Source organism: Lepeophtheirus salmonis, chromosome 8 (genome assembly GCF_016086655.4).
Source record: "Lepeophtheirus salmonis chromosome 8, UVic_Lsal_1.4, whole genome shotgun sequence".
Lineage (NCBI taxonomy): Eukaryota > Metazoa > Arthropoda > Copepoda > Siphonostomatoida > Caligidae > Lepeophtheirus > Lepeophtheirus salmonis.
The window spans coordinates 27,287,926-27,312,568 of NC_052138.2; the positions used below are offsets into that span (position 1 = coordinate 27,287,926).

Genomic DNA, 24,643 nt, shown 5'->3' on the forward strand with positions numbered 1-24,643 from the left:
ACAGTGCTGGTTGACGGTGTCCTTGAGGTTGTTGATATTTGGGTTACAGACGGTGACTGCCTTGGAATGAACAGTTACCCAAAAAGTAAAGTCCAAAGGGTTGGCATCTGGTGATTAGGGGGGCACATTTTCTTTGGGCAGAAAGGCAAGTTGTCCTCCAACCATTTCTGGGCCTTTTTGGACCTGAGTGCAGGCACACCATCCTACCAAAACCGGTTAGTTGATCTGGACCTATGGTAACAACTTCTCCTCCGTTGGTTTCTTACCAGCGTCCAAAAGAGGGGGGAGGGGGACAAAATTTGTTGGTCACTTTAAGATGATATTTTCTGGGCTTCTAAGACACTTAGAAAGATGTAGTTTTATTCTGTTTATTTCATTTTTTGTTTATTTTTACTATTTTACCTGAATAGTTTTACTGCATTCACAAAAACCTTGATTTATGTAGCAAAAAAGAAGTGTAAATATTTTTTCTTCGCACCCGGTGGATACAATGTAATGGTATTGTACTCTCAATCCTTTGAGATAAAACCCTTTTAAATTGCTAAAGGTACGTTTATTGTTAATTCAAAGAATACAACAAATGAAATATTTTACAAACATGACATTTATTGCAATTTGAATTCCTTTTGTACCTAATTGTTATGAGGGGAAAACCCGATGTAGAGTGAGGGGCGTCTGCAGGAGCTGTGGCTCCCCCTCCTAAATTTAGGATTTTTTTGGTTTTTGCTAAGAAATTTTTCTTCATTTGGGAAAATTATGCAGCAAGCAAAAAATTTCAAATATTAAATTTTCTAGTAAAAATCTAAAATTCCTTTATTTTTATTTTTTTTTTTTTTTGAGGGGAGGGTTGCTATTTTTTTTCTTCATTACTTACAAAAGTAATACATAATTAAATACGAGTAAAAAATAAGAATCGGAATCGCAAATTAAATATTATTTTCCCAACGACCTTCCCGACTCCGAAAAAACAACCGATTGTACGATTCCGATTAATCGTCCCATCACTACTATTGTACAACTTTTCCCTCTCCTAATAAATAATATATCTTGTGATGTAGGGGAGACTGGTACAGTTTTCGTTATTGCGTCAATCTCTTAGAGTTGCATTGATTTGGACAATTCGTAGTTTTTTCACAAATTGAATTTCAATACTGTTCAATGTTGCAATAGTTTAAAAAGTATGAATTTTAGTTAGTTAGTTAGAATAGACGTACATTGGAGTGTTCGGTGTAGAACTCCGTTACTGATTTCCCCATTTTCCAACGAAAACAATGATTCTCCATCGTACAACGGTGCAATTAATATTTTTTGGGGGGTCCGCATCATTATAATGTGGGGTCGAGTGCCCCCTCCCCACTGGGACTTGATTGTTTTTTTGAAAATTTCAAAACTTAACATTTTTATTCTGCCCAGGATTTGATCACATGACCTTTTTTTAGGAAAGAAATCCTCCCTATTTTCCCATTATTTTTTCTTCTTCCAAATCTTTAATTTTTTCTTGGCCAAGACAAAAACCCTCCAATACATTTGCCCCTTATTTGACGCACATGTAGCTTGATACTTAATTGTTCATATCAACATGAAACAAATAATCCTTTCTTACTCTTAAAGGCGTGATAAAAACGATAATGAAATAATTTTTAATCTAGCATTTATGGAGAAAAAGTGATGAGACTCGCAAATTATTTATGCAACCTAATATTTATGTTATACTTATTCCCGGATAACTGATATGCAATTATAGATCGTAAGAATTTCCCTTCAATTTAGCATGTGTGTGAGTTCTCACTTCTCACAATCCTATTCAAGGTCCTATACAAGTTCACCGCATAGAATTAAATAATGTTTCTTGTACAGATGAGTCCTGATGAGTGATGATTGATGAATGATGAGGACACCTACATATATTGTGTCGCCTAGCTAGTCTCCTATGTTTTTCTTTTCTGTTATGATGAAAGCTGATCATATTTCGCGCGCTAACATTGTTGAAGAAGAAAAATTTGTTTCAGTTCAAATAAAATCAAATCTAAGTGGGATGCTGTAGTGATCGTTTCGTTTTAAAATAGCAAAATTATGTTGACTTGTTGCTGTTCTGGGTGTAGGACTGGCTGTCGTCAACACAAAAAAGCAAAGCATGAATCTGGATCTCCGATCTCTAATTCAAACTACTCCCTCCATATATTTCCCAAGGATGAGGACCTTAAAAATAAGTGGGTGCTAGCAATTGGCAGAAAGAATTTTATTCCTTCTAAATATTCCCGTGTTTGTAGTCGGCATTTTCATGAATCTTGTTTCCGGTCCGATCGAAAGGAAACAAGATCTAAGCTCAAAAGCAATGCTATACCAACAATTTTCCCTAATGAAGAAGATATACAATATTCATTGAAACTACCTTCTTTGACAAAAATACTGAACACATCAGCTGCGTTTGAAAAGAGGTAATTATCTACTTGTTATATATAAATTATAAAAATACTAAAGAAAGTTTTGAAATTATCATCTGGAAATGTGATATTTCTTTCGAATGAGAATTGTTTAATCAATTAATTATTATTAGTCGAATGTTACTTCACAATTCCATTTTCTAAAATATTGAAATCTTTTATGATGGTGAAATGTTGCACCATAATCCACTCAAGTTTTTATCGATATATATTCGTGTCGTAAGGCATGATAAAAGTTTAGTGTCCATCTTTACTCATTATTACTCTGTTATACGTATAAAACATATTTTTTATAACTAGTCATGATGAAACATTTAATATATCATACTTCGTAATGGGGCGTCCCAAATACTGGAATACTCAAACGAGCTTTGAAATCACAGTAGATGATACCCATCACTAGAAATCATTACTTTCTTATATACGTATAATCAGTTTCAGAGCTGAAAATTGAAGGTATCTTTATTATAGAGGATAAAGTCAATAATGCAAAAACAAAAAGGCTATAACAGTGTGTAACATTTCGTAGACTAGTTTTGAGACACCTATATATTTTTTAGTAGATAGGACTGAAAAATACGTCTGAATCAGTCTCATTTAAAATTTGGCCTAAACCGATTCTCTTTCTATAGTAATTATAGAGGAATTCTTGATCGCCTCATGCGTTTTTCAAATTTGTGGAGATAGGAACAGTAACGTCATATGAAGATAAATGTCTGGAATCTTATTTGTACAACTCATAAATCAGGATAGGGAAGAAAATCGGTAAATGGATTGATACCGAAAAAAATCGGACTGTAGAGCATGTTCACTTACGTCATAAATTGCATTATTATTGAAGGAGTAGCCATCTTTGGGGATTAAAGTTGATATTTTTACAACATGTTACACGTTTGATCGATAATAGTTTTATAGACAGTAAGGTTTAAGTCCTTTTATTTGTTGGTTCTACTTTGACATTCAATAGTTTACTAAATTACTTAATATTAATTAAAAAAGGGTTTTCATTGTTATAATACTTGGGTTGTCATAGGCCTCTATAATGACCGACATCAACAATGAGGACGTCACGTGAAAACGCTCTATATCACGTCGTTACCTCTATTCTATCACACAGCCTTTCATCCGAAAATAAGGTGGAAGAAATGACCCTATCAGTTGGTAGTTTACCTATTTTTCGCAATTGTGGAGTTATTATTAGATAATTGTTGAAAATTGAACAGAACCGAAATATCAGTCCAAATCCGTTTAGAAAAATCAAGGTATGTCCAATGTTATGAGTTCTAATACTATCTGGAGGAGCACAAGCTCGAATCAAGTAAGTTGTTGTAGTGAAAAACATCAATTTTGATAATAAATTCCACTTGATGAACTCATATGAACTTTGTACAATTATAAGGCTATAATGTTTGTCGTAGTTGTAATCATCACGTGGTATTTTAAGTCACTCTTCCATTTTGGAATAATATTTGTAATGCAAAAAAATTGTTTTTGAGCAAAAAATAATAGCTTGACTGAATGTATGAAATTTAAAATCGAAGTAGATTTATATTAAAGGGTTTTCTATCTTAAATGTTTAAAGTATCATTAAACTAATTATTTAAACTGATGAATTTGTCCTTTAAAAATAAAGTATCGACTTCGATTTGTGTTTTTACAATATCATTATGTAGTAAGTTTCATTCAAATAATTAATTAATATGAAATATTATTCTTCAACTGATCTTTGGATACAAATGTGATTAATTCATTAAGTTGGTAGAGTCTAGTATATTTACACAAGGAGTCAAATGGATTAGGAGTCCCATAATTCAAATGGTTGGATTTAGAGCCAAGATCCAAAAATATTATTCTAAACTATAAATTAAGAATAATTTATTTTAAGATGTGAGTAGTTTAAATGAAATTGTTATTCTTTATTTATTATTTTGGAGACTGAGAATTTAAATTTAATTTCTAGAGTATGATATGAATAGTTTTTTGAGGTTGAATTTATAATATTTAGAGTTCCTGGGTCCGAATTTGCAGCTATTTCAAAATTTACAACTCCAAATCATAGATAAATATACATTTTCTCTGTGTTTCCAAACCGACTTTATGTCTAAATACATGAGCCTCTACTGATTCCCGACTCACTCATCAGCCATAATTATTACTTCATGGGAATTAGATGTACCTAAATATACTAAAAGTGAAAGAGGAGTCATGTAATCCAGATCAATCAAGAATATTTTTCCTTATCTCTAATTCTGATTCGTCTAAAATTTTGTATATGCGCTTTGAACTTCTTTTTCACAGTTCATTGTTATACATAACCCTAAATATCTACGAAGGGTATTTATATTCTATATTTTTTGATCGAGGTAATGTAAATCCTGAACATAATTCATATACATAGTTTTTGCTTACTTTTTATTTCAACGATCTTGTCTCCTCTTTCCTTTTTAGTCTCTTTGGATCTACCTAGTTACTTAAAATTAGATTATTTTGATCCACCTAAGCTCATGAATTGGGGATATGAGTAATTGATAGAGTTTGAATGACGTTTTATATCCCTTTCTGTCAGGTAACTAATAAATAAATACATAATCATCGTTATAAATTAATTACATTATTATTTAAAGATCAATAGAGGATATAATATTTCATATTATTTGAATGAAACTCAACGTGACTATATATAAAGGTGAGGCAACAAGGATCTTCTAAGGCAGTCTGGTTGGCGTTAGCTGAATCAGTTGATGTAGTGACGTCACTGTTGCGGTAGTAAAGATAATTTAATTTAAGTGAAGTGTACTAATCTGGATCTGTTTACCAAAAATGGCATCCTCTCGAGGTTCAAATTGTGTTTGTGGAATTCCCTGTTGTCCTAATCCCCGGGATGCCCAGTATTTTGCATTTCCTAAGGAAATTTTGATGCTCCAGCGTCTTTGGATCTCAGGTTGCAGGAGAAAATACCCAATTAATATTAAGAATGTAAAGATTTGTGATTTTACATCCAATGATTTTGAGCGGAATCTCCAGGCATACCACGACAGGTTGCGTGATTGTAGCTAGTGCTCCTCCAGATAGTATTAGAACTTATTGGTATGTTCTTTTGTAACAATATATAAATTGTTTTGGAAAACGTAGCTGACGCGCGATGTAGTTATAATATGAATGAAAACTTTTCAAAATCTTTGAGAAGCGGAAGCATTGCTGTCAAAATGGAATTTACCAAAAAAAAGCTCAAATACTTGTGCTGTAGCCACTTGTATATCTCTTCATATGGACTCAGATCAAGGGTATTCATATTACAGGTTTCCAAAGCAACAAAATCTCCGAGATGAATGGATCAAGGCTTGTCTTAGAGGAGACACATTTAATCCTAACACGGCAAAAATATGTTCTACACATTTTGAAAACGAATATTTTGAAAGGATTTTGAAGGCCGAACTTATGACAAATTATGGCAGGACTGCCAGCAGCAAAGTTAGGAAAACACTGAAATCCAACGCTGTACCAACTCTCTAATTAGGTTTTGGTAATCCTACAAGGCTCATTGAAGAAAATCAATCCAAAGTCATGAGAAAGCAAAGGTTTGATTTTTAGTTTTATTATAATACTTATAAAACTATTCTACAAAATTCAAAAGCGTTTACATATGTTAATCAATTTTTACCTTCACTGACATCAATATTACTCACAGCAGAGCTTAAAAGTTCGTATATAAATTCAAAGTTTTACCCTTTTTTTGATGGATTGAATTGTTTTACTGTATTTACATAAGATATATATTTTTCTAGGCCAAAATACCAAAAACATGTTTTATAATCTTGTTCATGATATCTATATAGCTTGAATATAAGGTGCACTTCAAATAAATATATAAGTATTGATTACTTAAAAGACCCATTCACTTAGGAAAATATTAATAATTATATTATAATATGTATGTACATATAAAGACAAAATTTCTTTGAGCTCTTTCACATTTTAGAGGGTTAAAGTGGGCTTTACAAACTCTTTAAAATTATTTTTTTATCAATTACATAATCATTAAGCCATCATTCCACATAAATGCAATCAAATAATAGTAAGACAACATTTCGAACCAGGCATTAGTAGTATCTGTGTATCACTGACAGATCAAAAATACATATCATTGCATCTCTATAGTGCGTTTTCTTGTGACGTCACCATTGTTGAATGTTGGCCAATTTGGGAGCCTAAACCAGTGGTTCCCAAAGTGGGGGTCGCTAGATGATTTCAAAGAAAGTAGAATATAAATTAAATTTAAATTACTTAGTGTGGCAACAAAATTTATATAATGATGAATGTACATATTTTTTATAAGTATCTTCTGGATTATTTAAAGAAAAGTATTTCTCAGAAGATAGTGCTTCACAAAAACATAGCTCAATACACCCCTTTTACCCCCACAGCTAATCATTGGTCATCTGACATGGAAGATCCTGTTATCGAACTTTCATGTGACCAAACATTAAAAAAAAGATTTTGATTCAAAACACATTACAAATTCTGAATTTCTGTAAAGAATGAGCACCCAGTACTAACTAAAACAGTTTTAGATTTACTTATATAAAAATAATATAGGTCTTGGCCTAATGTAGAGAATCTTCGAGTTGTCGTGTCCAAAATTAAACCGAGAATAGACTTGCTTTGCTCAATGCACAGTACGCATACGTCACATTTAGACCTTGATTCGTTTATAAAACTATTTGCATATCCACAGCCTGTAATGTTATCTGTCAGTGAGTCTCAATTTTGACTATTTACCTCGAAAAAGAGAATTGATAGTATATAAATGAATTCAAGTAGTACATATATTGCTGATTTCATGTCGTTGTATTTCTAATTTTTTTAATATTTATCTATTATTAAAATCTATTAATTTTGATCAATATAGTCCAATAACATATATTATTTGCCTTTGGGTTGATATGGTCATCTATTTGTATAAAAAAACACTCCAAATTTTATATTAATCTCTTCATGTAGGGGCTGCACATTGTCTAGCATTATATTTTAAGGGCCAAACTCAAAAAAGGGAGCCACTGGCCTAAACAACCAAGTTTTGTAACAATAAAAACTCTTTTTTTCATTAATATGGCCGGAAATACTGAACTAGTATTGGACGTTAAAATGAGCATACAATAAAATGACTACAACCTTACTGTCAATCGAAAATATATCCATCTAATTCCTAGTTACATTATATAAAAGACCCTAATATGTTTTTTAAATAAGTCATTACATCGTTATATTATCTTATTTCTATATTGACCAAGAAATAAAAGGACTTTTATACTTGACTCTCTATCCAAGATCTATCCCTGTAAAGCCTAGGTTTATTATACATCAGACCCTAAAATGTCAGTGACTCAGAGCGAAAACATACGAACTGGCAAGCCATACTTTTTTTCTGATATTGATCCCACCACCTTTAAATCTTATTCGTGTTAGTAGTTCTAAAACTTTGAGATACCATTCTTCTATATGATAAGTTCATCATAACTACATCATAATATTGACCAGCAATCGAATTTACCATAAAGCAGAGGAGAGTTTTAGTTACTCCATCTTCGTTGAATCTATAAATGTTTTCATTCATTTATTCAAACCTTTTGAGTAGAATATATTTTGTCTAAAAGGATCGACACTACCTTTTCATTATCGTTCAAATCCTTGAATCTTTGCTTCAAGTAATTTTCTGTTAACAGCGAAATTCCTGTTGTAACTTGCATGGAGGAGGATATTTGCATTAAATAGGATAAACTAGGAAGGAATGTTTTGCATAATTCTTGATATAGGAGAGAAGAATGTTTTTGCCAAAGAAAATAAATCGCAAGTGTCTTCCATTTTCAGCCGTGGATAAAGCGGTTGTCCAAGGACTTTTTATTGTTTCTCCTTAGAGAAGCAGCGATGGTAGAGTTGTTTTCGTTTAAATTCTTCTTTTTAATGTGAATATTACTCCATTGCGGCTCTGTTTCAAGGTCAGATGATAAAAAGTGAATAGAAAATACCACTCGCTTTAATAAGTATGGGGATTTTCCTTCTGCAAATATAAAGTTGATACGAGATATAAAAATACAACAAGAAATATACATAACAATATAATCTATTAAATAAATATATATTTTAAATTAATATCATGATTTTACTTGCAAAAAATGTACATCCTTTTCTATGCAAATATATGTCTTAATAAAATTTAAAAAATATGAATATATTACCAGATTTCTATTCCTTTGGAACAGTAGACCTCCATTATTCTTGAAGGTTCAGATTTTTTGAAAACTTATGTAGATAATATTTAGTTGAAACATTTAATGAACATAAAACCAATTGTCCACACAGTCCAATAATGCAGGAAAAGTTTCTCAAATCACCATTTCCGAAATAATATTTCAATTTCCATCGAGGTTATAAAGTCATTTTTATTCATATCACTTAACCACAAATGTAACTTTTTATTAAGCTTGAATAGTACCATTTATTATATTTATAATACCTATCTAACATTATTATAAAATATAAATCACTGTAGTCTTGCTGTTCAAGTTTGAATGGGAGGGTCTTATTGTCTTATAAAGGCAAATTAATTTTGGAGAGTAGGGTTTAGTAAGATATTGTTAACATTACATCAAGAGATTCTTAAGGGCTTGAGGAACTTATTAAAGGATTTTTGTATTAAGAGTAGAGGCCAGTATTCTAGTAAAGTCCATCGTTTCCTAGTCCTCGTGCATTCGATTCCAAATGCTTCTGACTCAGAGATGAAATTGAAAGATTCGAGTAAGAACTAAGAGCCTTAGACGCAAAAATAGGGACAGCAGGCTTCCTATTCCCATGTAACCGATGTAGACGAGAGCAATTTCTGAAATTCATATTCAAAATTATCTGAATATTGAACGATCCTATAGCAGATAACTTCATTGTAGATATTGCCAGCAATGACATAGAATTTGTTGAGTTGATTTATCTCCTTTATACAAAGGATAGGCTCTTGAAGGTGAGCATTTAAGGGTTCCATTTGTTTGTAGGTGTTTCATTTACGTTTCAGAGTAGTAAAAAGTAATCCTTCGTCATAGAAGGTATTATTAATCACTGGAATTAAATCCTCTTGATACTTTAGCTTATTCATAACCATGATGCTTAGCATGAATTTATTGAAGGAACTGAATGTAAACAACGTTTGTTTACGGTAAAAGGACTCGAGGGGAAGAGCGGACAAACAAAAAATATACAGCAACAAAAATATAAAGAAAAGAAATAAGGTAATATCGTCTGCAGCTATTGCACCGACTGATATATATATACATCTATATATTTGTTATTCTCTCATGATTCATAATTGAAAATATTTATTTTTATAAAATAGTTGTTAATATTTTTTTTTATTATCTTTATTAAACAATTTAATTTTTTAAAATAAATATAAAGTATAGATATAATTAAATGTGTCCAATTATCAAGAAATGTGCTGCACAATTTCATGCATACTTGCACTTTTGCTAGACCGAACATTGTTCCTCCTCCCTCTGTTCGTCTCTTTCGAGGAAGTTTTGCGAACATCTTAACGCGAATTTGGCAATATTTTCTAATGATTTTTGTCTTAATATTATGACAATCGGGTAGGGATATATTTGTTATTTCTTTTTCAACTATATCTTGCAGGATTTTATGTTGTATTTTTAAATCATTAATTTTTTTAGTTTTAATAAAGTTGCGAAATCGATTCTCGGCTGCAATTAATATACTTTCGAAGATTTCCTTGATGCAGCGGCATAAAGATTGGTCGGTATAATATTTTAGATCAATGAGTTTTGAATACGGGGCACTATCATTATTTGATGTCTCATGTGTTTTAGCATATGAATGTTCTACCATTAGAATTATTTGCTTCCTTTGAAGTTCTTCTGCGTTTGTTTGTTTTTTATCTTAACATTTTCAAATAAAGTAGGAATTGCATTATGTACCAAATGCCACCGTTCTTCTGAAGACTGAAGCGAATAATTTAACTATGAATAATTATAATATGGAGCCCACTGACATCATTATAAAACAACGCATCAATTTAATTTTAACATCCCTCACATAGTAAAAAATGTTGATTATATTACTTGGTAAACTCTGAAGTCTTTGGTGGGAGTCCAATTCGCACGTTTGATGATATTGATCCACAACTTCCTACGATGGTTGTCTTTTGGAAAATTTAACATTTTCTTGGACGATAAGCCAAGAAACTTTTTAGTCAACGTTGATCTATTATTACAATACACTTGACTACACGTTACCATTATGAACAATGTATTGTAATTAATAAGTATTGGCTAATTAAAACAAAAATAATTAAATTAAGCTCACAAAGTAGTACATAAATTGAATTAAAAACCTTTAAAATTGCACTGATGGCAACTGACAATTTTAAGCCAATCAGCAAAGAGAAGAAAAAAACATGCTCTTCCTCTACTGATCGATCGTGCCCCTTGAGTCCTTTAGTTTACGGTATCTCAATGGAAGGTTGAGTGGCAGGTGAGATCCAGGTGTTGAGAAATCCATGATATATATAAGGCAGGGATACACTGTAGTATATGGGTTGTACTGATTTTTGTAGCCACTACATAATGAAGGCTACTTTATTTTTCTTTTCACTTGTATTGTGTACCTCATTGGAAAAGGTTGTGTGAATTTGAGCTGTTATAATAATTATTTTTATTTAGTGAATCTGTACTTATTTGCTAATAATTCAACGTGTAAGAAAAATGTTAACTTGCTGTGTTCCGAGTTGTAGAACTGGCTATCGTAAGACGAAAGGATCTGAACATAACTCGGATTCTACAACTAATGAACTCAAGCATCGTTTACATATATTCCCAAAGAATGAAGAACTGAAGGATAAGTGGATAAGAGCCATACACAGGGAAAATTTTGTTCCTACTAAAAATGCTCGTGTTTGCAGTCGTCATTTTCACGAATCATGCTACTCGACAGAACGAAGAGACTCGAATACTTATAGAAAACATCTTAACTTAAAGCGTGAAAGACTTCAATCCAATGCAGTGCCAACTATATTTCCCGATTCTCCTGCTTATGTATCTGTCTTACCTACACCCGCAAGATCGACTTCACTATCAAGTTCTAAATCTAGGTAAGCTTATTATTAAATACTGTTTAGAATGCCATTTGACGCTTCATATCAGACATCGATTGGACTAACTGAACTTTAGGCATATCTTTTGGATGAAAAATATGCACAATTTGTTCTTCTGAGGAAAATTAACTCTGATCCCATCGAGAGGAGGTTTGAATGGTACAGACAATTAGGATGCAATTCTTTTATGAGTAGTCGTCAATTTTTGGAAACGGAGAAAAAATTTCGTATATCCTTATTACTGAAATCACAAATTTAGTCATTTAAAAATGTGAAGAAAAATTTTACCATCAATATGGATCAAAATAGAATATCTAAAGATGTCAATTCAATGATATCATTGATCCCTTTGGACTGTTTTTTGGATTTACAATCTTGTGCTGGGCATGAAGGAATCAATTGATATTGCACATATTGTCTACTTAAAAACTTGAGAAAGGATTGTTGTTCAACATTTTTGTTATTTAATGGAGATTTATGTGTTCAGTTTGAAGATAATGAACCTGAATAGAAGAATATAAAACGATTATTTTATTTCATTTTATAACATGAAAGAAAAAGCTTACACTTACAGTGATATTACATAGCCTTATTAATGTAGAAAATGTGGACCCGCTCAAAAATCAACACAATCCATATTCTTTATATACTACAGTTTACCATGTATAATGTGTGTCTATGAGAAAATTGCAATGCAGGCTGGTTGATGTTAGCTGACAACTTTTTGATGACGTCACAACGGACCCAAGTTGAGTGTTACTCACTACTGATAAGGGTTTAGTAGTGTAAATAATTATAGATAAATACTTGAACCCGAAAGAGGATAAAAAAGTTGGTAACTGCGTATAAATACATATAATTCCTAGTGATTTGGATGGATCTTTCGTACGAAGGATTCGTATATACTTATCCACCAATCCTTTCCATTCCTAAGAACTCATTTATTCCCATTTGGATATCTAATACGTCTTCTGATCCTGCCCTCAACTTTATATTAAAGGAATCACACCTCTTAGTCTTTGTCTCTCAGTCCGTGGATATCATATTATTTAATGGAAGAATCCTGCATTGTGTAAATGTACTTCATATCAAGGTCTATGATAGTTACTTATGACCTTGTGAATGATTACCTCTATGCTCAAGAATAAATAAATTATTCCGGATATTTTACGAGATCATCGTATACTTCTACATATAATAACTATTCCATAAAACGACAGAATAATCGACTGAAAGATCCAGAGAGGAACATGAATAGTTCTCATCCTCCATTCACTGCTCCTTAAGTGAAGTCCTTGATTCCTTAAATCAACTCTATTTCGTCTTTTAATCTAAGAAAGCTACTTCATTGATAAGTTTTCTTGATGCATATAATGTAGAAATGTATGGTGTATATAGATAATTATATAACTTGGACACTTTCAGCCTCATCCCTGATTTGTGATTACTTTATTACTTGTGAGTCCCTTTTATTATCGGAAAAACAAGTGAAAGATTATTCTAGACTTTAAAGATAATGTGCCTCTCTTTTCTTGATAGTTTTGTCTGCAAAGCATATTGAGTTCTACTATTACTTATAAAAAGTTATTGGGAACTATTAAGCGATAATGTGCTAAAAAATACAATTGACTTCTTAACTTATTTCGAACCTTTGACTGTCGTTGCAATTTCCAAACTTATTGACTCGGGAATCCTCTTCTAAGCAGCTAATTGCTTATTAGCATATTGGAATATTACTCTCGAAAATCTGGGATCTTTACAAAAATAAATAAAAACTACTGGTGTGTCATTCGTGCTAATTATAAGTTTTTTGATTGAAGAGAATATTTAAAATATATCAAAATTATATTAAGATTATTTTAGTCATTCGGTTTTATTTTGGACTTGCAAATGCCATTTCGTTATTGAGATTCCTCTCAGGCGAGTTAAGACTTCAAAATCATTCATATTATTAGTTAAATAATTATTATTGGTTTGTACTACTAACTATTCCATGTTATATAAAAGTGGGGATGCTTTAAAAAGCTTGATTTTCCGAGTGTTATTAATATAAATATATATCTCTAGAGAGAAGAGTTCAAATCACTAGGCAAAAGAGGTTTATTCAAGGCATCATATTTGGTTATGTTAGCAAGATAATTTGTAATTACATTGAAATCTATTTTTATTATATTCAAGAATAATGACAAAATAAGATCTTATTGTTGGTTTATGTTTTTCCAAAAAGCATTTCGTATTTAGTGCATAATATTCACTTTTTCTTAATATAATATTGATTTATTTGCTATAATATATATTAATTTGAAAATGAACTAATATTTTTTTTTATTCAAAACAACTTTTAATCTATTTTTTTTTTTTAAATAGTAATCGTAGGAGGGTAGACATTTACCCTAATAAAATTGTCTGATAAAAAAAGAAAATACTATTATGTGATGTATTAATACAATTAATTAGTTGTATAAATTTGAATTTCCTCCTCAATTGACTCATCTGTGACGTTATCAAAATAGCCAGTACAAGTAAACAAAAGCAAATAAATCTCTTAGCGACACACCTTATATATAGTCAGTCACCTTGGGTGCAACTTAAGACCTCCGAGAAAAAACTCAATTGAGCATTTTTACTGAACCCATAGACTACAACATAATTGAAGGAAACCACAATGAGTTGATACTTAATATTAGTAGAACTCATTGGAAACGCCGTCTTGGGGGCTCAAAGTTGATATTTATACTACATAAACTGGACAAATTTCTAATAAACCTTGGAAAAACACCAAGAAAGGTTGTATGAATATAAAAAGACATATCATTTGAATTGAATGCTACTAAATGTCTATGAAAAACAGTTATATTTGAATTAAATCAAAGTAACGTGTACTGAAAATCCCTAAATATGCTAGATTTGTACATTTAATTTTATTTTGGGGAGCGATTAGTGATAAGAAAAGTATTCTTTCCATTATAATAGTTAATTTTTATCTATAACACGCATGGCTTCGGAGTTAGTACATAAAATGTCGGACTCCGACTATTGAGTCATTTGAAGGTACAAACTATAAATATAGATTTAGGTAGTTATATGTAGTAGAGATTTGTGCCAGGTATAAAGAAAGTATTTTGAATATAGAATATTTATCATGATGACAACAAATGAAATATATTAATAAAATAAATAGAAACTCATTTATTAAATTAGTTCAACTATGATTATTACTCAATAATATTTATTGTATCTATCCAGAATTACACAGAATACATCTATTGGTAAAATATTATAATAGCATGTGTTTGTTATTTTCTCCAACGACTAATATATTTATCTAGAAAAAGTGTATATTATTATTTTTGGAATTTAGGTATACGTTGTCATTAATAAAGTCTGCTTATTTTGTAATTATTTCTCTGATAACGTAGTATTGCATTTAACAAGATCCTTATGAATTTATACAAATAGTGAATCAAATACTGCTCAATATTGACATCAATGACACTTTTAAAGATGTCAAGATATTTAAGAGTCGTCTTTTACATATCAGGATATATAGCAAGGTATGAATTTGTGATTAAATAAAAGATAGCCATATTTCAGATAGTTATTAAGGTTTATTTAGAGCCTCCTTCTTCCAAGGTTTTTAGGGAATTGGTGGTGTATTGCGTTTGCGCACTAATAATTCATTGTCATAGCTATTTAATGAGATTTTATATGATAAATCTGCTGTGTTTGGCCTTATGTTATTACAACAAGGTTATGCAATAACAAAATCGCAGAGCAAACACATCAGATGTATTAAGTAACTCTCTCCCTTTTTCTTGTGACGTCACTGGGATTCTTAGCTTGGATAAACATAATAAATAAATAGTTATTTTAAAAAGGGTTTGAAGACATTTACTAAAATATAATTGAAACAAAAGTGAATGTTATCCCATAATTATAATACCAAAGGTAATTTCACTCAATCCCTAATAATTCTAAATTATTAGTGAATTGACGTGTTATAATATTTTTAATATGTTTAATTAATTAGAAAACCTAGAGAATCTGTGCAGTGGCTATTTGTAAAAACCCAAAAGACGTTTCATACCACCTATTCCTAAAGACCATGCAAGAAGGAAGACTTGGATCTTGGCTACTCAAAGAAAATAAAAATTCAAAGCGGATGACGCCAGAATTTGTGCTCATCATTTTGATACTTTGTGTTTTAAAAGAGACTTTCAAAATGAACTTATGGGGACTTCAAGTGGAAGTTTATTAAATATAATGCTATTCCAACCTGTTATTTGTCCCTATTTAGGCTCTAAAGAAGATAAGGGACACAGAGCTGCCGATCCAAGGAGGAAGAATGCTGTTCAGGTCCTTTTGGATTCTAACATTCTGTGAGTCTGTACATTTATTAGAATAAGTTATCTTACTTACATATATAGTTCAAGAATAAATGAAGCCAAACTTAAAGTCAGAAGACTAAAAGAAATTCGGCAGTATAGTACTTAAAATTTAATAATAATTAACAATTAAAAAAATATCTCATGAATGATTACACTAAATATATATCAATAACTATCTCAAATTAGGCTAAATTTTATTAACTACATAGCTATTAAAAAGTATAGAAATATCTAAAGATAGGTAATATATTTGAAGAATTTGCAATTTAAGTTTATTTTTTTATTAACCTTGCAGTTTCAATTATAGAGCGTTTTTATTTGACGTCAGTATTGTTGATGTATCCAATTTTGAGGGCCTACAGAACGAACCAAGTTTATAGGATTAAAAACACTTTTTATTAATGTTAAGGAAAATAGTGAACTATCTGTATGGCAAAATGGGGCCAACAGATAGAAGGATTTAAACCTTACTGTCTATAAAAAATCTATTCCTCTAATCCTTAATTTTATGGCAAAGGTGTGGATTTAAAATCCGGAACAAGTTTAGATCTCAATATCTTGGTAAGCCTGAAATCTATGTTTATGAAAGTGTACTCATCAGATTTAGCTTACAAAACTGTATAAGAAAAATAGAAAATTCTTGAGATTTTCTCCAAATACGAACGCGATGCAGCCATTATTTTGTGCCACCGTGCCTGGTGCACGCCCAATGACACAAATAGCTCTATTGATAATTATGATCCAGAGCTTAAATTGATGCTTTCAGATCGGGTGCCATGTTAGAATTTGGAACGAGCAAACTAAAAAAATTATATTATCCGCCAGGGGTGTGACTTACTGTCGCTTGAGCTATGTATTGCTTAAGGGTGCTAGTATCGAGTAAGATTATGTCAACTGTTTTAGCCGGTATATTATTTTTGTAGATATTTGATTTTTTAATAATATTTCATCTTTCCAAATTGCAATATTCCGGTATTTGTACATTGTAAGATCGTTATTATTATGTATAGTTTATAAATATCGTTAACCTGTTTAAAAAAAAAAAAAAGACTTGCTAAGAATAATTATTATGGTGCCTTCCATGTGATAAATGATAATTATTAATCTCACTCTCAATCTTAGGCTCAAAAATGGTCTTATCAATTTATTATAAAATATTTTAAGAGCTGTTGTAATCATCATCATCACTTTCCTGATGCACTTCATCTTCCTAAATAATTAAATTGTATGCGTAATATGGAAATCACTAATTTTAACTCATTTAGAAGAAGAAAAAAAACCGTTTTCTTGTTGCTTAACCTTGTAATAGTAGCATTGACCAGTGAATACTATAGTACATAGAATCCGCTCCTATTCTAAACATTGACCTACTTAAGGAATGAAAATATTCCTTTATTTTTCTTCTTTTTTCTTTTTGTTGAAGGGGCTACTCTTTTTGTGGACTAACAAAAATAAATAACAACAAAACCTATTCACATCGTAAAGAAAACTACTATCTGAAAACTTAAAATCGACTCAATACCGTATATTGTTGAAACCCGAATTGGTCGATATGGTGAAAAATTTCTAAGTATAGTTAAATACTATGATAAATATTATATTTGTATGATAAACACGAGGTTGTGCGATGGCATGTGCACATGAGTCCATCTAAGTAGGAATAAAGACAAAGGAGGGATTTAGTTCAAATTTTCTCTTTTGTAGTGTTGTTCATCTTGTCGTTTGCGATCTATTTAGTCCCAAAGTTTGGTGAATTTGTACAGAGATGCTTACGTGTTGTTTCCCAGGCTGTCGAACCGGTTATCCTACTTTAAAAATAGTCAAGAGCGATGTTCCTTCGACTTCCCAACCCAAAGTCTCCCTCCATCTATTTCCTAAGGACGAGGAATTGAAAAAAAAATGGCTTCGAGTTATACCAAGAGTGGATTTTGTTCCCTCGAAGCATTCTCGTGTCTGTAGCAGACATTTCCACGAGTCATGTTTCCGTAAGGAGCGAAAGGACTCCAACTCTACAAGAGCTAAAAAATCCAAATCTTTTAAAATTCCAAGGCTCAAACTGGATGCAGTGCCAACAGTATTTTCTAAAGCACCGGCATACTTATTAAAGTTACCAGCTCCTCAGAGATCAACCTCATTAGCCAATTTTCAAAAAAGGTAGATGTTCCTAATAATATAATTTATTACCTACTACTCATGATTTCAATTAAATATGAGTATAATATTTTGTATTGTATTTCCAGAGTATTTTTGGTGATATAATGTATTTATTATGTGCACATATTGATCAATTACTCGATTACAGCATTAATAATAAATAAATATTTAGTTCTTTAATTGGTATGTCTCATCCGAGATCAGTTTTTGTGAGGCTGATAAAGAACTATTTCTTCTGTGATTCTTGTGACCAAGGTGATGCATCGCCAACCACCAAAAATAGTGCGTTGGCTAAGGACCTCAATGTCAGCGAGGGAACTATCAGGACAGTCAACAAGCTTGAGGCCTATTCTTATGTCTGTAGAAGGTGCCAAGGATTGGTTTGAGGGAGAGAAAACCTCGCCGATTTCTGGCCTCCAAACTTTTAGGCCCCCTCATCACTGGACTATGGAATATTTATATGGGGCTTTCTAGAGAACAAGACCTACATAGTCCCCAACCATATTGTGATTCTATGAAGGCCTCTTTTGAGAAAAAGTGGGCTCATATGCCCAATGACTATGTAATCAAGGTGTACAAGGCCAGGGGGCTGCAGAAGGAGGAAATTGTGATAAAGTAATTGTCGATATTATAAGGTATAATTATGATTAAAAATATTCCTGATACATTGTACATTTTGTTCTTGACGAAGATGATTTAAATCGTACTAACTAAAACGGTACTATTCTCTTAGGATCACGATATACTTAGATTTACATTGACCATATAAAAATAGTCAATTTTTCTAAAAGGCCATTTTGAAAAATAGAAATAACTTTTTTCTTTGTACAGAAAAAAAACCGTCATTAAACAAAATTTGGAGACAATTTTGTCTTGGTGTTCTCTAAAAAAAGTCATTCCAAAATTAAAATAATTAAAAAAAAAGATGAACTATTATTCTATAGATTTAAGTAAAAATGTGATTACAAAGTCCCGCCTAAAAGTATATTTTCTTTATCAAGATATGTCTCCCACGAAAATGTCAACAAATAAATCATTTTAATAAAAAAATTCACAAATATTAGGGCAACATTTGAATGCTCCCTTAAATTTCCTTTAGAATAAAAAAAAATTCCCTCTTCGCCTATGATTCCAACTAGAAATAATTGATTTCGAAGATTAATTTCTGAATAAACACCCCAAATACCATTTTCATTGTTGTTAACCTGAGTTTTCTCCATTTAAAAACGGAACTATTCATATTATATAAATATTTCTCCTTAATTTGTTTCATAGTAGTAGTATCACTTTGAAAAGACGATTAAGAGACAAATTTTGGAGAATATATTCACTACACTATGCCAAACCATATTCCGTTCATAATGGAAATAAATTTTAAAAAATGGAAATCTATATTGAAAAATTTAATAAATTACGTGTTTATATAGTTTCCGCAATCTGACTTTTTATTGTTTCTCGCAACCTTTCTTCAAAAAATATATATATCATAGAATAAAGCCCCCGAATCAGTTTGTAATTAGCCAACCATCCCCGACTAAGGGTTATTATCATTCAATAATTGTTTTGGATTATTCACAACCTAACAAGAGCTAACTAGAATTCAACCAAACAATGTGTTGAACAATAATAAGTGGAAAAAAAGCAGTCAGTGGGGGTGACAACGCCTTGTCAAGTAAATACCGATTTCAGACAACTCTTTTTAACTCTTGTTTCCAGACATTTAAACCTGTGGTGCCTCTCATGAAGATCATAAATAACAATTACACAACTGCAAAACAAGTATAATTTATGCTTCAAATGAACTCCTTTTTGCTTAAAAACAATTTTAAAACCTATGGCGTTATTCCTTTACGAACAAAAAAGTCCTTAAAATATGTTGTTTTTTAAGCTTTAAATTGCATTTTCTCAAGATTGGATGATCCCATATAAAATAAGAGCACTTATTTGAAATCATTTTTAAATTTTGCCCCGAATGAATTAATTTCCGTGCGGCTTAGTGGTGTTTTTTTTTTTTTGTTCTCTCAAAAGTCGTCTCAAACAAATAAAAAGGTTAAAAATTATAAACGAAATCATGAATCTTCTCAAGCCAGATGACAATGAAATGAATTTCCGTGTTCCCTGCTTAAACTAACAAGCGCCTTTTCCTAATAATTGTTTTATTGTTTTTAATCGAAGAAAAAAAATCTTGGTCAACAAGTGCAATGCACTTGTATCGAAATAAATAAAGAAATATTATTATTTTCTTAAAAAAAATGCATTCCCACACAGAGTGGTCCATAAAAGTCTCAACACTTTGAATTTTAAACTTCAATAAGATTTAATTAATTGATTGACAATATAATTTCAACACAATTAATACTTTAAATAGATAGCTCTCTTAATCATTAATATAGCCGACCTTAGCGGCAATGATGGCTTCCAGCGTGGAAGGCCTGGCACCCGTTGCGGATATATTCCTCTGTCATGGCGTCCCAGTGCTGGCTGGCAGTGGATTTGATGGCCTCGGTGTTTGGATGATGGCCACTGCAGCTTTACCCTCGATATGCACCCAAAGGGTGTAGTCGAGAGGGTTTGGTATCAGGGCTGTAGGGGGGCCAAAAGTGTCAAAAAATAGTTCAAAAGAGTCTTGCAACCAAAGAAATGGGTTTCTTTTATTGCTGTTGTCAAAAATGGCCTCTCCACCCTCAAAAGGGTATTTCCACACACTTTTTTGATAGCTTTCTGGACAGTCTAGAGTGGAACCACGGGATCTCTTGTATGGACTTGAGGGGATTGGCCTGGGCTGTTTTCCTTTAACTCCAATACTCTGTTTGGCCTTTCTGACAAGGGTCCTTCTTCCTCTCCAACGGATTCAGATTTCAAGGGACCACCCGTTATTATTAGGCAATATTTATTCTCCTTTCCCTTTTGAAGTTTGCAAATGTATAATTTATTCCTTGCTAATCTACTGTAGAACATATTTATATCTTCCTGTGATTAAAGTGTGATCAAAGTATTATTTATGAAGAAAGAGAGTTTATTTATTCAATTTGCAACCCAAAAGTGAAATGAAGTGTTTGGGGTATTTCTAGGGAGGATAATGCTATGAATGGTTGATTGATTAATAATGTAAATTTTGACTTTACTATTGAAAATGACTCATGAGGTAATCGAACAAAGTATTATTATTCTTAGAAATTGTAACATGTACAGTCTGCTTATACAAGTTACAGTGATACAATATTAATGTCATGTATATTGCTATTAGCAAACTTTCTCCGTCTCCCCTATTTCTTTTTGTGATTATTTTCCCTTTGGAAATGCAGAGGTTTTATGGGGGGGGGGCTGTACCATCTCATAGAGATCAAAAATATATATATACTATTTCTATGGCTAGTGCTTAGCTAGATGAAAAGGCAAAGAAGGAAATGAAGCGATGGAGAAAGTGTCACACAATCTCATCACAAACCTAGGCTATGGAATAACAGCTGTGCGTATAAAAAGAACATTCAATCCAAAAGAGAAAAGTATTTATGTGAAGAGTTGTTACTTAAATAAAATCTAAAAAAATGGGACGCAAATGCAGTGTCCCTAATTGTCGTTCCGGGTATATCGGATCTAATACATTAAAAGGTATTTCCTTTCATGCCTTACCAAGGGACCCTGAAAGAAAAACACATTGGTTAAATGTCATTCCAAGGAAAAATTGGAATCCAAGTCTCTACTCATCCATTTGCAGCCTCCACTTTCGAGGTAAAGAAGTAGAATTATTCCCTTAAAAATCAATTTACATATCCAATCCTTGTAAAATAATTATTTTAAATCAATTCAAATCCTATAGCCTCTGATTACCACGAAAACAGTTTGGATGCCAGTCGGCCAAGCAAACATAATACTCCCCTTAACTTGAGGATTTTGAATAAAGATGCAATACCTAGTCTGTTTACAGATTTTTACTCATTGAATACTTCAAGCTCTTTTCGTCAAGACATAAGTGTACCACGATCAATCGACCAATCTGACACCTTACTTACCCTCGTACCAGAGTAATTATATATATATTATCGACTTAATAGTTATTTAAAATCATTTGCATTTATTTTTGGGCCCACGTATGTAACATGCAAATTTCAAAATTTCTTCATCTCCTTCTCATAAACAATTTCTGAACAAGCTTCGGCCTAATCTTAAGGCTTTTAATTACCAAAGTTTTAATTTAAAATATAATCTAGCCTAAGGCAGATTCAATAATACTATTCTACACTTTACTAAAGGAAACTATATTCCAAAATATTTTTCATTGGTTCAAAGGATAAAATAACAATTGCTAAGGAATCTCGCCCAATTATAATACAGAGTGATTAAAAAGTTTCAAAATCACATCAAGACGTCATAAACGGATCGTTCTATTTAGCGTTAGCCTCAACAGTTGGATGTTAAAATGTAACCAAACAAAAAAAAAGGAGTAATATGAGTTCAATTATAATGTCAATGTAAAATTTAAAGTGTTTATTATTTAGCACAATATCTCCCACACACATGATATTAGGTATATTTTTGATAATATAGATCCATTCGGTAACAAAAAAGAAGAGATTTAACAAAAAGCAAGGTATAGCTAGAAAGATTGGGCGTAACGTCAAAGCTGAATGTTTTATGACGTCACGTCTTTAGTACCTAAATAATTCTAAGTGAATAGTAAGTACTCATAGCTGTACATGACAGTCACTGTTAATTCTATGGCAGTCTATTTCTCAACAGCTCATACTAATATAGATAATAATACATTAAATCGCAATGGAGGAGAGTATTTATTGGGAGGATCTGCCCAATGGTTGGAGAAAGCGAGTCGTTCGCCGTAAAAATGACCCTAATAAATGGGACATTGCTATTTTTACTCCTGATAAAATCAGAATCCGTTCCAGAGTAGGATTAATGCGCTACATTCAGGAAAAAAGGATCTTTGTTGATCCTCAATTTGTAAATTTTGAGCAGCCTTTTGATGATGAAGACTCTCTCAAGAAGTCACATAATAAAATGAAATTTGTCAAAGAGATTGAAACTCTACAAAAGTCATTAAAATATATGAAAAATACAACACCACCGTGAGTTGTTATTTCAACTTTTGAATGACTTGATGTATTTGACCCTGCCTTATAAGTAAATGTTTGTAAATTGTTGTTTTGGTGGGATGTAAATATATCCAGATTATTTAAATTTATGACATCACTTGTAAAACAAAGATACTGCATGCCCCTAATGTTATTTAATATCTTATCTATTCTATTAAAATAACGATTTCCTCCACTTACTTCTTTATTTTTTATTTATTTACAGTTCCAAAGAATCATCCCCCGTCCCTGAAGAGACTGTCAACCTCAGTGCATCAATGGAAGTAGACAAATCCGTGGGAATCATGCTCTCATCTAAACAATGCCGTTATCTCAAAAGACAATTTCGTAAATTAAAAGACATGTCACAATCCCATTCAGAGTTTTTAGCCAAAGAGCTCAAGTGTCCTCAGGATTATATCAGCGAATGTTTTTCTCTTTATAAGGACTATATTAAGTGCCAAACTGAGACAAACTCTCTTTTGAAATCCAGTAATAAAGATCCTCTAGAGTTTAATGAAGATGAGCTTATGAAGGAGTTAGAAAAGGACTATGAAGATTTCGAGGTACTTAATTTTGAGGATGAAACTGTCAGAGATCATTTGGTTGTGGTTGACTAAGCAAACTAGATCTATTATTCGTTATGTTTAATTTATGGTTTTTTATAAATATTGCATTATGTGATTTTTTTGTTTTTTTAAAGTTTTTATGAAAAGAATGTCCTAAAATGAGATTTTGATTTAAATGATACGGATTTAATGCAAGTCAGTTTTATAATTATATGATTTTAAAACCTATCATTTGCTACCTATTTTTGTATTTAATAAACGGTAACGTTACTTCATCTAAAGATGGTCGTGATTACTCTCGAATTGTTATCGATATCATATGTAACTTAAGATGGATGTATTAGTGTGTCTGATATCACAATTTTTCAGAGGTGGGACAAAGTCATCATACTGCAAGTCGATTTCTAATCTCAAGTGTTTGCTCACAAATCGAAGTCCTTGAGTATTTTGATGGAGTCCTTGAATTTCTATTGTGTTCATTTTAAGTACATAATTATATATAGGATCCATAGTGTATAGCTTTTTCTTGAATTAAGTATATATTGGCTTTTGAGTCCAAATCAAGCCACGATATTTGATGGTGAGATCAAGTCTTCAAATAGCGCAAGTCCTACCTCTACTCTTTCTTAACAAAAATAGTGGATAAGTTCTCTCCAAGGTGGAGAATGATTATTTCTACATTTGCATTTTATATCTGAATGTATATTTTGTCATTATAATTATGCAAATTATCCTAATTAAATGTTTTATGTACAAAAGATCAGGAAATGTTCTACGATAGATGAAGATTAATCATTAAATCGAATATTCTTGGTTGAAGCAGAGTCAAGATGAACTAATTACA

At 31.6% G+C, this 24,643-nt stretch overlaps 1 protein-coding gene and 2 long non-coding RNA genes across 6 annotated transcripts; 1 reads left to right on the forward strand and 2 right to left on the reverse strand.

Annotated features, from left to right (window-relative positions):
• The first annotated feature begins 1,994 nt into the window (after window positions 1-1,994).
• Window positions 1,995-24,080, forward strand: LOC121123729 (uncharacterized). 4 transcript variants are annotated; one of them, XM_040718855.1, is made up of 4 exons: window positions 1,995-2,210; window positions 2,271-2,438; window positions 11,239-11,595; window positions 23,457-24,080. In XM_040718855.1, exons 1-4 carry the CDS (start codon window positions 2,074-2,076, stop codon window positions 23,848-23,850), a joined length of 1,056 nt encoding a protein of 351 aa, XP_040574789.1. In that variant the 5' UTR covers window positions 1,995-2,073; the 3' UTR covers window positions 23,851-24,080. The 4 variants fall into 4 exon arrangements, with proteins under 4 accessions (XP_040574789.1, XP_040574788.1, XP_040574791.1 ...); XM_040718858.2 differs by lacking the exons at window positions 1,995-2,210; window positions 2,271-2,438; window positions 11,239-11,595 and adding exons at window positions 18,849-21,872; window positions 21,961-22,165; window positions 22,431-23,224; XM_040718854.1 differs by having other exon boundaries at window positions 1,995-2,438.
• LOC121123732 (uncharacterized) lies at window positions 7,274-9,782 on the reverse strand. Its single transcript, XR_011781611.1, has 2 exons — window positions 8,681-9,782; window positions 7,274-8,502 (listed from the first exon to the last, which is right to left on the reverse strand). It is a non-coding gene; the product is annotated as an uncharacterized lncRNA (long non-coding RNA).
• LOC139906238 (uncharacterized) lies at window positions 9,868-12,515 on the reverse strand. Its single transcript, XR_011781612.1, has 3 exons — window positions 12,171-12,515; window positions 10,840-12,101; window positions 9,868-10,777 (listed from the first exon to the last, which is right to left on the reverse strand). It is a non-coding gene; the product is annotated as an uncharacterized lncRNA (long non-coding RNA).
• Window positions 24,081-24,643: the final 563 nt, after the last annotated feature.